General features: G+C 38.7%; 2 protein-coding genes across 2 annotated transcripts; one reads left to right on the plus strand and one right to left on the minus strand.

The window, feature by feature from the left end:
- Window positions 1-2,016: 2,016 nt before the first annotated feature.
- On the minus strand, window positions 2,017-5,067 carry cryba1a (crystallin, beta A1a). Its single transcript, XM_032590253.1, has 6 exons — window positions 4,660-5,067; window positions 4,241-4,307; window positions 4,007-4,125; window positions 3,760-3,901; window positions 3,400-3,542; window positions 2,017-2,558 (listed from the first exon to the last, which is right to left on the minus strand). The coding sequence occupies exons 2-6, from the start codon at window positions 4,277-4,279 to the stop codon at window positions 2,411-2,413; spliced, it is 591 nt and encodes a 196-aa protein (XP_032446144.1). The 5' UTR covers window positions 4,280-4,307; window positions 4,660-5,067; the 3' UTR covers window positions 2,017-2,410.
- A 78-nt stretch (window positions 5,068-5,145) lies between these two features.
- Window positions 5,146-11,390, plus strand: crybb1l3 (crystallin, beta B1, like 3). The gene is made up of 6 exons (XM_032590252.1): window positions 5,146-6,777; window positions 7,971-8,044; window positions 8,117-8,235; window positions 9,110-9,242; window positions 9,512-9,654; window positions 10,539-11,390. The coding sequence occupies exons 1-6, from the start codon at window positions 6,651-6,653 to the stop codon at window positions 10,705-10,707; spliced, it is 765 nt and encodes a 254-aa protein (XP_032446143.1). The 5' UTR covers window positions 5,146-6,650; the 3' UTR covers window positions 10,708-11,390.
- The last annotated feature ends 4,652 nt before the right edge of the window (window positions 11,391-16,042 follow it).

The following is a 16,042-nucleotide window of genomic DNA, read 5'->3' on the forward strand; positions in this document are numbered from 1 at the left end:
TCTGCGGTGGCTGGAACCCCCGCGGTGGCCAATAGGCCGGAGCGGCGCTTGCTGCGAGGGCCGCCCGAGGCTGCTTGCAGCTTTAATTTAAAATTAAAATCAACCGTATTTGGGGGAAAACGACGGGGGAATGGGACAGTCCGAAACTGAAAAAAATAACAAAAATTGACACTTAGCAAATAGAAATAATCTAGGAAAGCATTGAAAAAGAAGTTTAGTTTGATTTGATATCAAATAGTGAAGAAAACAACTACGTATGTTTGCTTTGTGCGGTGCATTTGCCTTATACCCGCAAGTTCATAAAATGCACAAAAATACAAATATTTCTTCCCCTGGTATATTAGAGTATTTTCCGATTTTTGATTTTTCAGCAAACAAATTCTTTGTGTTTAATGATGGTAGCATATTTTCAATTCTGCGAAAACAACTACAGGTAAAAAGAAATGTAGCAACATTTTCTGGTCGTGTATAGCCTAATTTAGAAGATCAAAAGAAAAGCTGAGACATTGCTTAATTTTGTTCAGGTTGAAGCGCTATTTTTCAATGGATTCAGCAATAATGTGATGGAGGTTGTGCAAACAAATAACCAGCTGTGCATCTCACTGTCTGCCCAAAGCTGTTCTACTCACAAATGTATCTAAAAAGTATATCTGAATTATGCAAAGCAAACCTTTGGTTAAGTCAGGGACAAAAGCACTAATGTGAAGACATAATTAAAGCTTTAGGGAAATGGAGCCAAGCTTAGTTTACTGGCTGTGAAGCTTTCAGGAGCCATTATCAGAACATTTAATCATCACAAGACACATTTACTTAAATATTAAACTGGTTAACCTAATGCTCTCTATGGCAACTCAAGTTATACATTAACTGTTATGTGACATTATAGTAATTTTGTTAGTTCCTGATCAATCCTGCTTCTAACGTGAAACATTTTGTATTCAGAGATTCATTTTCTAAAGACGGCCTTTTTACAAGCTAACACGAGTTTCTCTAATATTAATGATTGGGATGGTATAACAACATCTATTTTATCATGTTTTGTTTGTCAATTATTACTTCAGCCTGTTTAGGGTGAAAGACTTCACTCTACCCTGATTTTTATTGGATCATGGCTCTTTTCCCAATAAATTGCCAGTGCAAAAATTAGTTTAACTAATATTATATCCACAGACTCTTGAAAAATGTCCCGAATATGACAATTTCTGCATATTATTGTTAGCAAGAAATATTTATTTTTTATCTGCAGCTAAATCAAAAACACTTTGTGTCCATCCTTCTATTAGACACAAACTAATAGTGAGTTTTGTAATAAACTGATCTTGTTTTGGAAAAAAATACTGTGTCATAAAGAGATAAATAAACTCTTCCACTTGCTTATTTTCCTTTCTCATACATTACAGCTGAACAATTATCTTAGTACTATAGATGACAAATCTATTTAAAGCATTCAAAAACAACAGAAAAAATATACATTTCCTGCTTCCCACTGAGGAAACATCAAAACATGGACATATATAAGAAAACATTTGAATTTAGAAACACAGTGTTGAGAATTTAGTAAAGTTCTAGTGTCAGATTCTTTTTTTCAGTTCCTGCTTATCAACAAAAGTGGAGGTTGCATTGGGTGGAGATACAGTAATACTGGCTAGGTTATTATATTCTGAACCAGATGGCTGCCGTATTTTGAGACCCATTGTGCTATATCAAGAATTTTAAATTAGAAGTGCTGTGCACCTCAGGTAAAACCATTTAGTTCTTGATTTACAAGTGCATGTCTCAATCACTCGCAGTGTGACTAATACGTTCCAGGTCCTACCAGTAACATTGGCTGCATTTTTAGTCATATCTATTTTAACCCAACATTTGTTTCTTGGTGGCTTTAAAAGAAAATAAAAGATTAACCCTCTTCATTCAAGCTCACAATCAACTGAAGGCTTCAAGAAAAAAGGCAGAGCAGCTCAAACATTTATGGAAGAAACAGTTAAAGAAAAGAAATCCCAACACCCTGCAGGTTAGAAGCAGACTGTTTGAGTTTGTGTTTATTTTAAGTTGCCCATTCTTTCTTTTTTCATCACCGGCATCAGCGTAGTGACCCACAAACATGTGAAGTTACACAGCAATGCCCGAGTGACTCCGCTGCTCTGTTGCCACTGTGAGGCTTTTTACTCCCCTTTTCTTCTTTCCTCATGGGGCATCAGTCCAGAGCTTCTCTTCATTGTCAGTTTTTTTTTCTCCTCTCAATCCCTTGTAAGTGCTTTTTATTTGGCAACAGAACAAACATTGTGTTAGCTTCTCAATTGGGAAACCCCAAGAGGTGCGGGAATGACAGGGTGAATGGAGGAAGATGAATAAGGGGAGAAGAAAGAAGAGGAGGTGAAGAGTGAGTGGTAGGGAGAGGCGGCTGCAGGCCTCATTGCTGGATCCGACGCAGCGACTGCACCTGGAAGGACTGAGCATGGGAGCCCCACTCTCTGTAGTGTTTGTATTCGCCACCATGCCGGTCGCACTCCATGATGTATTGGTAACCACGGTAACCTGGGAATTGGTAGCAAACCCAACTGCAGGAAGAAAGAAAAACCAAAACCAAAAATATCAAGCAATATTTTTGCATAAGATATGACAGAAATTAAAAGGAACTCCACTACCAACACCGCTCTTACAGATCAGAACAGCCGAACCCTATTGTGTTTTTTTTTTATATGGGCTAAACATGGGTGGCATTAGAAATGCAGGTGAACAAGCACCAAACACAAAATTATAACTTACCTGTCAGCTGTGCTACTATCTGATTATATTTGGAGTTGGGATGCTGTGTGTTAAGTTGGTGTCTCCTGCCTGCAGGATCGGAAGACTGGATTATGTGCTATGTACAGGTTTGTGCCGCATCTTATTGCACCCCAGAATCTCAGCTTATTTCCTCAGTTTAAGTGTGTGCCTGTATGGGTGTGCAGAAACTGCCCCCGAACACATATATGGGGCCTCACTGGAGGCTTTAAGTCAGAATGGTGTTTTTAACACAGCAAGGCCAGCAAGTTGAAAAAGAGAGATCATGCAGCTCTTTAATTCATTTGTTTGTTAATTACCAAATGCACCAAGTAACGTTAAGAATGTTTCATTGAGCAAAATGTTTTATGCAGTCTTTACAAATGTACTATTTAAAATATTTTAACTTTACTTAATACATTTTAAGAAAATGAACTTTTATTTATATTCCAGACTCCTTCATTTACCACACCATTTCAATCCCTCATGACTAAGCAGAGAAGAGATTCCTGAGATTGCCTCAGCTTAATTTCAATGTTTGTGTTTTGTAGCACAATGCTGCTACATAACATGGGCTGTTAGTCGTGTCTTCAGTTGCCATGATTACATTGTGTGCATTTAGAAATGAAGACTTACGCTCCGCTCTGAACTTGCATAGATCCGATCTCATTGTTGCTCCAGCCCATAGCCTGCAGGGAAGGGTAGTCATCGTTTATCTCCCACTGGCGACCTATGAAGTTCTCCCTCTCAAACAGCACCATCTTGGACTCCTTGTGGTTCTGCTTGCACACAAAACAGTCAGCTTAGCTAAGTTTAAGGTAAAACCCTGCTACATTTTACAAACTGGTGATTGCATTTGATTTTTGTTCACATTTGTCTTAGTTTTTAGTAACTTGAGTTAAATTTTGTTTGGGAGTATTGCAATTTTTTCATCACATAATCATTGCTGAAGATCCGAGAGCAAGCTAAAGCTGTTGATTTGGGAGAGAAACTCACAGCGGAGCAGATGGGTCGGAAGGACATCATCCGCTCAATGTGGTAGGCGTTGCTGCCACTCCACGACTCCCAGTGAGGATACTCTCCTCTCTCCAGCACAAACTGTTGTCCACAGAAGCTGGAGTGCTCATATCCTGCCCAGCTGTTCGCCGACAAGCGCATAGTCACACAAACATTTCAAATAAATCATTTTTAAAAAGGCTAAAGGAGACTATTAATCAACATTTCTTGTTTTTGTCTCACTTACGCCCCGCACTCCACCTTGAGGGAGCGGATGTTGTCGATGCTGCACTCCATGATGTTCTGGCAGGCTGAGGTGAACTCAAGACGTTTGCCCTGGAAGTTTTCCTGGTCATAAGCTGTGATCTAGAGAGAATATGCATGTGCATACACCATGGTGGCTTTTATTAAATTAGGCATGAAATTAGAAAAAAATGAAATCCACTTTTGGCAATCTCCACTGACGAATGATCTCACTCACCTTCCATGGTCCCAGCGGGGTGGGATTATTTAGAGCCATGCTGCTGTGGATTTCAGTGAAGATTTGCCTTTAGAACAGAAAATATGTGAGGAAAGCTTATAGTTAGGTCATACTTTAATATTTATTTATGCCACCTACATTTTATGTTTCATGTTTATTTAAAAGATTTCGCATCAATGCAGTTTCAACTAAACTTATGTCATCTGACATAAATCTAAAACCACATGTTGTGATTTAAACTTCATCCTCATGCTTGCAGGTTGGATGTAAACTCTATGTGTGGCCGGTGCACAGTTCGTATGTGTGCGTCTTCCTGACTGCCTTCAGTCTACATGACTCAGCAGAGTGATTGTGCAGAAAAAGTGCAAAAAACAAAATGGCACGTGTCTGCACATTAAGAACTAAGATAGAAGGCTTACCTGACTGCCCAACAAAGATTGGCGCTCAGTTCTCACAGGGACTTCACAAAAAACGACGTCCTGACCCCAAACTGAACGGACCTATTTATACATGCTGGTGCTGAGATGTAACTGGACCGGTATGGGTCGGGAGTCAGCACATTGCTGGTCCCGTTCATTGTTCGGTACTGAGCTGTTGGGCTTTAGTGAGCTGCAGCTGGACTGAACGGAGGGCACTGTGCCCAGTGCAAATAAGCAGAAGTTCCAAGTGTTTCGTGTCCAATGGGCCGGGCCGAGTTCTGGCACAGCAGAGTTCAGGAAAAAGATCATCACAGTTTGGTCATGACAAGAAAAGTCCATCTTGCGCTGTGGTTGTTGCCGATCAGAGCATCACACCCCACATGACAGAGCATGTGTGCATTTGGAGGTGAAAGGACCGTCTTTGGACCAAAGTCAGTCCTTTTGTCCAAAAGGACCGTCACCTGTTCACCTCCAAGGTCCTTTCACCTCCAAATGCACACATGCTCTGTCATGCACTCACTACCACATGGGAGGATACACACGCAGTCACACACATTTAATCCCTGTTCAGACATTTACACACAAACCACACAGAAACCTTCACTGTCAAGCAAGCATCGACACAAGCATGGCAACATGTCAACCAGCTGTGTCCAAACTCTGATGTAATTTTTTTTGTCTAGTAGTGAAATAATATGATTCAGGACAAAACAGAATTAAAACAAACCTTAACCATGAGAGAACTGTTTTATTTCATGATCTGGAGGATTTTGAGTTTTGAGTTTAGTTTTTTCTGAGTTCTGCTTTAAGTTAATCCTGTGGTTTACGTTATTTATTTGTTACTTTTGATGGGGTTTTTTTGTTTTTTTTCCCCTCAGTCATAAAAATGCTCTCAAAATGTCATCCCTTTCTGGTAATTAGACTCTAATTTCTCATTGGGATCCTGCCTGTCGTACCTCTGAAATGATTGGCAACCAGATTACATTTTGACATCAATTTATGTGAACCAAATGAATTGTGATGAAGATGAGTAGTTTAATTCCATTGATCTTACTAATGTTACTAATGTGTACTAAAAAGGTTGAAAAGTATTTATGGTGTTTTAATATTTAATGCATTGCTTTCTGAGATATTTTAGCGTACTTCATGTTGTAAGAAAAGCTGCTATTTATGAATTTCATGATTCTACAGATGTGCTAGTACATCTGGGTGTGAGTGATGAAACTAAAAAAAACCCAAATGGTTAATGACAACAAAGGTTTTATTTAGCAGACCAACTGTTAGTTGCAAATCAGGTGTGGAAATTCTAGGTCTGTCAGGCCACTAGAGGCCTGTTCATTAATTGCTCTCTGAAGAATAGGTAGCATTTATTTTGTGCTTTTGTGCTCTGGAACCAATCTGCCTAAAACTTGGATGTTTTATTTTGTCAATTTAACTTGACCTTGTCTCAGCTACTCATTTGTTTTCACTTTACTTTTTAAAATATCTTTCTTTTTCAAGTATGCTTACATTTTTTCATTACTCTCTTAATATTTTTTTTGTATGTGAATTTAATATAGGCCTAACTATAACAAGTGCACTTCAGCACCGTGACCAGCAGTCCCCTGTCTGAACAAAAACACAGATGCCAATCCTATAGTCAGCACATTTACCGTCCCAGGGCTCAAAGGCTTAGCAGCAAACATGAAAGAAAAACTAAAAAAAATAATGTGGCATAAAAAAAGCCATAAAAATTATATACATAATAGCTGTTGAAAGTGGCAGGAGGTTAAGTTCAACAATGGAAAAATGTGGTTCAAAACCTAAAAGTAGACGGTTCAGTGTGCGTTTTTGTGTCACCAACTTTCTGCTGATGGCAGTGACTGTCCTCAGCCCCCAACAATGGGGCTGCACAATAAAAACCCTGCTGCTGACTGAGCACAGATCACCAATGGATTAACAAAGTGACCTTTGACCCATCACCGTCCTCCCAGCAGCTCTGAGCCAATGAGATGTCAGAATCTGGCCTTTATAGATTCGCTCTGGAGGTGAATGTCTATATATATATATCTCCACTCAAAAGGCCTCCGTCCATCACTGTCTTCAAAGATTGGTCCATTCCAGCCTTCAGCTGTGACTGTAAGTGTCCACACCGAGGTCTTCTGTCTCTGGTAGAAATGCAAGGATGCTAGGGAGGATACTCTGGTTTGCTCACTTAGCGGACTGAAACAACCAAGCCAGACTATTTCTCATGGTATAACTTTGGACTGAGTAGGTGGATAACTTAGATAAAATACATTAGTGTATTATTTAATACTAATCTGCTACCATAAGATAAAATCAACAGGGACAGGTGAGAAGAAATTGGATCCAGACATGACAAATTTGTTTCTATTGCTCTTGCTAAGAAAAAACGTCAAGGAATGTTCAGAATATTTTCAAGAAATAATGTCACTTTTTGGAGCAGAAAACAGACGTTTTCTAATAATGGAGTTATTGTAATGTTTCTGACCAGGTAAAATATGTGGAAGAAATCAATAATACCCTCTTTCCAAGGAGTGCACAGGCAGTTTTCGCAGGCCGTCTTGGGTTTGGGTTTCAGGCTTTTTAAGCAAATGCAAGAACAGAAAAGGCTTTTTAAGGGTTATTTATTGTATTGATTTAAGGTCACTTAATTTTAATTATCAGATTCTTTCTATTACTCACCACAAATTTTTCAGTTGCAAAAATTTTACTACAGTAGACATTTAAAGAAGTGTCCAGTGTAACATAATTCAGGAAGGAAAGAGCAACTTTCTCAGCTTTATTTGAGTTCACTTTCTTAAACACAGGAGAGGTACAAAACCTGTGTGAGTATTTAATAATATGTTTTATTTCTGCAGGTGCAGCAGAGCAACATGCGCAGCCAAAGTTACAAGAAAACAGCAGTTCTGTGTAGACATTTGTAGTAATTTCGGTATAACTTAAAAAAGCTAAATTATAAATATTATATGTGACTTTAAATGCATGCATGTGTGCACAAACAAAATATATTTCAGTTTTTGAGCATTTTATTGGTTGCATAAAGAATTTTCACCATCGTTATATTAAAAAAGCATCTTGATGTCATCAGCCTCACCTGAGTTAGGTTATTCTCAGGGAACCCCAGGCTGCGGGCCTACCGTTTGTACCCAAACAGCCTGATCATATTTACGAGGTTTATCCGCTTTGTAGCCTCTCAGATTCAACACAGATTGATTTTTAACAAGAAAACAGCTTCAGTAGACTGTGACACACTTCCTTACTCTCCTGGTTGCATGTAATGGTAATTTATATCATCGCTTTCTCTTCAGATTTCATCATGTCTCACTCAGGTGTTCAGGGCAGCATTGGCAGTCACCCTGCCATTGGCCTGCGCAATCACAAGGTACTTCAAAAACCAGAAAACAGTCCAAGAAAGCAAATAAAAAATCTAAATTGACATTTTTTTTCTTACCAGATATATCTCTATGAATATGAAAACTTCCAAGGCCGCAGGATGGACCTGTTTGGAGAGTGCCTTAATCTGTGTGAGAAGGGTTTCGACAGAATTGGCTCCATCAGGGTGGAGTGTGGACCGTAAGTCACCAAACTGTCTCACAGACTATGCCTCAATGTAATATACAGTCACCAAATGCTTCGTTCAGTACACTTTTTGAGAACTGCGCTGGAGCCCCATTTGCCTGCAGAACTTCCCTTATTCTTTTAGCATAGATTGTCCAGTTTTGGTGAATGTGGCAGTGAGTCCGTGTTAGTGAGAACAACTGGGAGAGCGACCGAGTGGTCTGCGAGGCGAGCAGTGGGGTACAGTCAGATGAATGGAGGAAGAGGATCATGTGTGTAAAAATCTGAAGAAAATCAGAGAGATATGGAGGGGTGAGGTTGTGGACAGCTATGAAGGTTAGGAGTAGTTGATGTTAATGGGACACCAATGGAGCTTTTGTAGAATAGGTGTGATTAATGGCTCCATGTGATGATACAGCCTGCTGAATTTTGGACCAGTTGTAATTTTCAAAGGGTTTTATGTGGAAGGCCAAACAAATTTTTAGTTCTTGGCTGACATTGGAGATGCAGGTTTGTTCTTTAGCCCATCTGCTTAAGGGTTCAATGTGTAGTTATATATTCAAGATACAGTTATTGCAACAGCTGGTTATTTCACCTAATGTTGGTTTCCTGTCACCTTGAGAAAGTCTGCTAGTTCTCCTCTGTCCTCTGGCATCAACAAGGCATTTCTATCCTCAAAACTGCTGCTTACAGGAAAAATCTCTGTTTTTCAGACAATCCTGTGTGAATCTAATTGATGGTTGCGCATAAGAATCATAACAGTTTTGGAAACACTCAGACCATGACATTACATACCAACCACCATGCCGGTCCTTTGCTGAGATGCTTAATAATAAAGTGTACGTTTTCCCCAACACATGCTAACATACCTGTCTTTCTGACCATCCAGCTGGGTTGGCTATGAGCAGCAGAACATGACTGGTGAGATGTTCATGCTCGAGAAGGGCGAGTACCCCCGCTGGGATACCTGGTCCAACAGCTACCGGTGTGACCGCATGATGTCAGTCAGGCCCGTTCGAATGGTCTGTTGTCAACGTCCTATTTTTATCCATCTCTGTTCTCATCATCAACACCATCACTTTTTCTTATTCTTCAATCCAGCTTTTATTTGATGCATTATGCTTTTGAGGAGATGCTTTCAAGAGTGTATTTTTAGGCTTGAGATTATTTTTACTTAGATGTTTTTTTATTAGGTGATATTTTAAAATGTACTATCTTGCTTTCTATTTAAAGGATCAAACATATCTATAGCAAAGAGGTAACTCACTGAAAGGTGAATGTATTTTTTCAGGATCCACAAGACCACAAGATTTGTCTGTATGAATGTGCAAACTTTGAAGGCCGTAAGATGGAAGTGTGTGATGAGGATATTCCAAGCTTGTGGTCCTATGGTTTCCAGGATCGTGTCGCCAGCATTCAGGTCACCGGTGGAACGTAAGCTGTTACCAATCTTCTCCTTAATGTTACTTTTGTCTATTTACGGTCACTAGTTATCTGTGCCCTAATGTTAGCACTTGCTCTTGCACTGATACAAGGTAAAAGGATTTGGAGCCATAGAAATTAGTGTATATTTGTAGAATGAACATAAAATTACTTGTAGGTTTCTATTCTTTACAATTTTAAAGTTTTACAAAGACTCTAGCCAACCGTCTGTTTTGGTGCACCGCTTTGTCTTGGTAGGTTTATCTGCAATACTTTTCCAATTTGAGATTTTATTTTATCACCTAAACCCACTTTAAACGTTTCCACAGCTTTATCTGTCTATTGATATTAGGAATTCTGTTTCTTCACTAAAGTTTTCTAATTAAACTTTGAGGCTTAAAAAACTGATGGATTAAAACAGAGATTAAATTACACACAGGTGAGCTCTGTTTAATAATTACATGAATCTGAAAAAAGATGATTGAACTTGTAGGATTATCAGTCAACGTTATACTGGTGTCAGATTACACACAGATGGACTCTATTTTATTAATCAGATGATTGCAAAGGAAAAGCTTTCAACTTGAATTAGGATTTTCAGAGTGAAGAGGTCTAAATGTAAATGCACATCACACTTTTAATTATAAAACATTTTGAAACCCATATATCATTTTTGTTCAAATTCACATTTATTCAAACCCTCGTGTTGGTCAGTCATATAAAATCCCAATAAAATGCTATGATGAATGAAATTTGTTGTTTTAATAATATAAAACTGGAAAAAGTGCAAGGTGCAAAATTGCTTTTGCAATGCACCATATTACATCCATCCAAATTAATCATAAACTTAAGCATGAATGTAAGTAACATCTGTTTCTCTTTGTTTCTTCACAAAGGTGGGTGGGTTACCAGTATCCTGGCTACCGTGGCTACCAGTACGTGTTAGAACTGGGACCTTTCAAGCACTGGAACGATTGGGGAGCCCACCACCCCCAGATCCAGTCCATCCGCAGGGTGAGAGACATGCAGACGCACCGCCGGGGCTGCTTTGAGGTGACCGCATAGAAGAGTGAGACGGACTGGAAGAAATGCAGCGACAGCTGAGATCTGTCTGTGGAGGTTCTTCTAAAGGACAATTAGACATGTTTTGTTTCTTTTATTATGCTCAATGAAACAATTGAAAGTATGAAGGTCAGTGAATCACTCTGTGAGAAAACCCCCAGAAGGAACACTCACCCATAAGACAGCAAAAATTTAAAAAAATATTTTGTTCTGGGTCTGAATTGGGGTTGATAGGGTATTAATAGCTTGTGTTAAAAGGTCTTTTTTTTTTTGCATTAAAATTACTTGATTATAATTTTTACCTGCTTGCTTATGCTATCCAAGCTGAAATGATGCCAATGATGCCTGTTCAGCAGGGTACTACCCCCTCTCCGAAGATCCATCAAATAAAAGGTTAATCACAGAACACTACCATGGACATCTCTCAGATCCGCACTGCAGTAAGTTTGCAAGGCAGGGGGAAGCACTATCTCCTCATCTCCATGAATTAACCAGAGTGTCTCACAGTCAGAGGACGGTAAGAAGAAAGCTGTGCAGGGTTGTGATTGCTTGGAACTAAAACTTTTTTCCAGCTTGTTTCTGCCCACATGGATGGGGCCGTTCCAAAGTTTTGCATTTTACATTTTCTCAGGGATGCTGGCATCTGAAAACTTTCCAATGGAAACCAAATAAATATCTTGAAACTAGTGTTTTTTTTTTTTTTTTTCATTTTTCTTAACTGTTTTTATGTTCGTATTTAAAGGCCAGAGGCCAAGATGTTATTTCGTAAGCTGTGTTGATACAATTCATCAGTATGTGGGTTACATCTATACCTGTTGATAGGTATTTTTCCTTTCGAACCTAAATAAAAGAAAGAACCACAGACAACGTATATGAATTTTACGTGGAGCTTTTGCAAAAGGGAAGGCTCTGCCAAACTTCTCCTCCGAGCAGTTCTACAGAGCGTTCTGATCTGCTCTCACAAGGACTCCTGTTTTTATTATCAAAGAAGAACAGGCAAGGGGGCAGTCAGGAAAACAACAGAGGTCGTAAAGCTTCTAACCCAAACATCTAACAACCCAGTTCCAGATGTGATATCTGATCAAAGGTCTGAGCCCGGTTCAAATCTCGGTCAGTACTGTCAAGAAAACAAAATACGACTGCTCACAGGTGGTTACTAAATTAGGAGGTGTTCTTGCAAAAGGATTTAAGGTCTGAGAAACTTAGTGTTATCTATTTCTCGTAAAGTTGAACAGACAGTAGTGACCTCCAGGTCAGTTAAAGAAGAGAACACTTTAAACAGAAAATCACAAAGATCTATAGGCTTAATGTGAACTAAAGTAAGAATAAAATGATAATACCAAAAAATCTCTAACACCTGTGTTTATATTTTTGAATATAAACACAGCAACAGAATATATATACCTTACATAAGCAAAACATTGCATAATTACTTTCATATTTTTACTTTATACTACCAAAGATAAACTGTGGACAAAGGCAGTTTTTAAAATTTCAGTGTGAAGCCTCAAAATGATAAATTCCACATTAACCAGGTGTTTTTCCTGTATTTCAGCTGATAAATTTAATTTCTCATTGAACTAACTAACTAACTAACTAACTAAATAAATAAATAAATAAATAAATAAATTCCTTCCTGTGAGATCTTTTTAAGTATTGTGGTATCATCTCAAAAGCACTGGCTTTACTGCAGCTCACTTGCTAAAACTGCATTGCATTTAAATTAAAAACTGTCATAAATCGGAGGAAAACAGTAAAGCGTCTCCTGTAAATAAGATGTCACCTATAAGGCTATACGTGTGCAGTATCTAAATGTAAAGATGATTTACTGTCATTTTCATCCAGAACAAACGAAATACTAAAAGTACTTATTGAAGGGAGGGGCTTAAAAGTTAGGTATTTTTCAGGCTCATGGTGCCATTAATCAATCACAATCAAGTCACTATGTTAACTTCAGGTGTTGTGAAAAATAATGTATATATATAAATATGACTTAAAAGAAATTTGACTTTGCAATTAGTACTTTGAAAGAGAGGTATATAGGCACCCTTATGACAAAATTTCATCGGTGGACTGATTTATGATCCTAATCATTATTTACTTTTAATTTCCGGTGACCGGATGTGCCCTCCCCAAAATAACTAGGAAATTTCTTTTCTAGTCTAAGGAAGAAAGAAACAAAGAAAGAAGGCAGCAAATGTACATGTTGGTTCCACAGGCTTCCCCTGAAAATATGGATAAAATCAGTCATTACAGGGTAAAAGTCATTTGAAGAGGGGCAAGCATATAAACAAGTCAAGTCAATGACAAGATGCTTTCTGCATTTTTAACTTGGATAACTTAAGTTTTTTTTTCTTTTTTTACTGACTTAAATAATACATTTAAATCGCTGCACTGTTTGATAAGTAGAATGTAAATGACTTTTTTGTAAATGGTCTTGAAATTACTTGCTTTTCAATTTAAATGCAGAAAGCTAAAAGTTAAATTTGAGTAACCTCACGTAGGCCTGTTTACTGTCGGTCACATATTCTTAAGAAGTACATGTACAAATGAGGAACGTTTACTGAAATGTTTCACACTAGCAAGTGTTACAGAAAAAAAATCTATAAGAGTTTAAAATTTAAGTGACAGTTTTCGGAACGGATGAAGGAAATCCCAAACTCAGTCAGCACTGACTAATCGTGCTACCATAAATAATGCAGTAAAACAGTGAAACTGCAGGTTTTCTTTAGAGGTATGTGTTTACTCTTATGCAGCGACGCGCACGGACGCACAAACGGCTTGGTGAGCAAAACCTTAGGTAATTACAAGATTCTAAATCTAAACTTCTCTAGGAAAGGTGACAAACTATATATTATTCTTGATACTGATTATCATTTATTGTTTATCATACTTTAATTAGTCCTTTAATTCCCTCACATGTGGTCACATGTGCGCACTCCCCCCCAACACTCACACACACGCCCACGCCTGCACACCCCTGCACACTGAGCACCACTGCCATCCAGTGTTGTATAAAGTACTGAAATCTCAGAGTCAAGTAAAAGTATAAGTACCTCTCCAAAATACGACTTTGGTAAAAGTCGAAGTCACTGACTGAAATGTTACTTGAGTTAAAGTCTTAAAGTATCTGAAACTTCTTGTACTTAAGTATGGAAATTACTGTAAAAATGGATGTACTCAAGTAATGTAATGAAAAGTACAAGTAAAAAGTAAAACAAGGCAAATGCAGTTTGAATGACATTTTTTATATTTTGGTAAACTTGTCAAATGCACTTAAAATAATGTACACAACCAAGTGCAGGCAAAATTAAACCTGCTAATAAATTGTTCCAGTTTTAAAGAGTAGCACATGTTAATGGTTTGTGGTTTTGAACTTGCATGCCTTTCCTATATTCGTTAAATTTAGTCTAAATTGCTATTGCTATGGCTTCTGTCCCCCTTGAACAGAGGAGTCTAGGTAGCCTGCTACAGTCAACATTAGGCCTAAGCTAAATACGCCACGTGTGGAACTGAAACAATGCCAAACAAAGTTCATTTATACAGGTAACGTTATGGTCAAGATTTCACAATAGTGCCTAGTGACCAAGCTATAGTTACTGACACAGGAGGATTATAACCATTTCATAAGACGTTACCTCGATGTGTTTCTTCAAGTTGGACGGGGAGTTTTTGTAAGATAGAATTTCCACATCTTCGGGCAGGAATAACATACACTGCATGCGGTACGACGAATCTTTAACACCCACGAAAGAGTGTATTGTATTTAAATAAGGCCATGGGCTCTCATCACCAGCTGGTGGTTCCCCTGGAGCCGTGTCCGACGTAGTTGCAGTCGTTGTGGTCTCCGTCTCCTCCTCCATGTGACTGCTGCTGATTGCGAGACTTGCTTTGTGTTTAATGGGAGAAGCGAAACAGGTGTATCCTATTGGTGGTGACGAACAAGACCAGGCAAGTAGGCTACGGACTTTGTTGCAGTCAATCAGTAGGTGGGGTCAAAACACTTGCGTTTCTCTCTCTCACTTTTTTGTAACGAGTAACTAAACCACACATTGAAAATGTATCGGAGTAAAAGTATGCAATTAAGTTCGGAAATATAGTGAAGTAAAAGTGAAAGTTATCAAAAAATGTTATACTCGAGGAAAGTATGAAGTACTCCAAAATATACTTAAGTAAAGTAGTGAAGTATTTTTACTTCGTTACTATACAACACTGCTGCCATCAACCCTCCCCTTTGTGGCGTTTATCTGTTTGTCACTGTCTCCTCATCCTATGCCAAGTGTTAGACTGTACCTAGCAGTAAATGCTTATTGTTGATCCCTTTTAATTGCACTCTTCCTAAACTTCATAGAGGTTGGAAGGAGTTTACGAAAGCAAGGTGTCACAAAGATGGTGAGTAAATGTCCTGACCATCCTGAGGGGCTTTTACCCCTTCACACAGATGGCATGTTGAGCAGGGCTGGGGTCAGTCCTCTCCTCCCGCCCCCTTCACGCTGTGTATCAGGAAGACATTCTGTTTAAAACCAGAGGTAATTACAACATGTGAATCTATTTAAACTTCTCTAGGTATAGTATATATTATATATTATTCTTGATTATCTAACACTTGTTGTTTTTTCATACTTTAAGTGTTAATTACTCTTAAAACTCAGAGACCAGAAGGAGTTTACCAAAACAAAGTGTCACAAAGATGGGATTAACAGATGTCTAAGGAATGTTTATTTTGGGGAGGGCACATCAGGTCACCGGAAATTAAAAGTAATTAATGATTAGGGTCATAAATAAGTCCACCGATTACATTTTGTCATAAGGGTGGCTACATATCTGTCGTGATCTGTGTTTTGCTGTGTGTTTATTTTGAGTTTCCTGTGTCTCTGTGTCTCCGTGTTGTCCTGTCTCCCCTTGATTAGTTCCCAGGTGTTTCTTGTTCCCTGATTACCCCCAGTGTATTTAGTGTCACCTGTGTGTCTGTTCTTGGCCAGGTCTTCGTCTAATGTGCGTTCTGTCTTTCGTGTTGTCCAGTCGTGTTTACGGTGGCTACCGGCGTCGCGCCCTGGCTTCCGCTCGGCCGTGCTGCCCGTTGCTGGACTGTGTTTGTTCTTGATTAAAATCAATCATTCATCTTACCTGGGTCTGCTGCGTCTGCCTCACCACCACATCCACCAATTCGTGACAATATCTCTCTCTTGAAATTGGGCCCCTATGTCTTTGCGAGGCTCTTCACAACAATAGTCCTCAATTATGCTGTTTATAGCTGTTTTGAGGCTCATAGGACTGAGAAGTAGTTCCTATAATGAGCTCAGTAGATACACCATTCCACCAGGTATTTGCTAATTGC

Source organism: Xiphophorus hellerii, chromosome 18 (genome assembly GCF_003331165.1).
Source record: "Xiphophorus hellerii strain 12219 chromosome 18, Xiphophorus_hellerii-4.1, whole genome shotgun sequence".
Classification (NCBI taxonomy): Eukaryota; Metazoa; Chordata; class Actinopteri; order Cyprinodontiformes; family Poeciliidae; genus Xiphophorus; species Xiphophorus hellerii.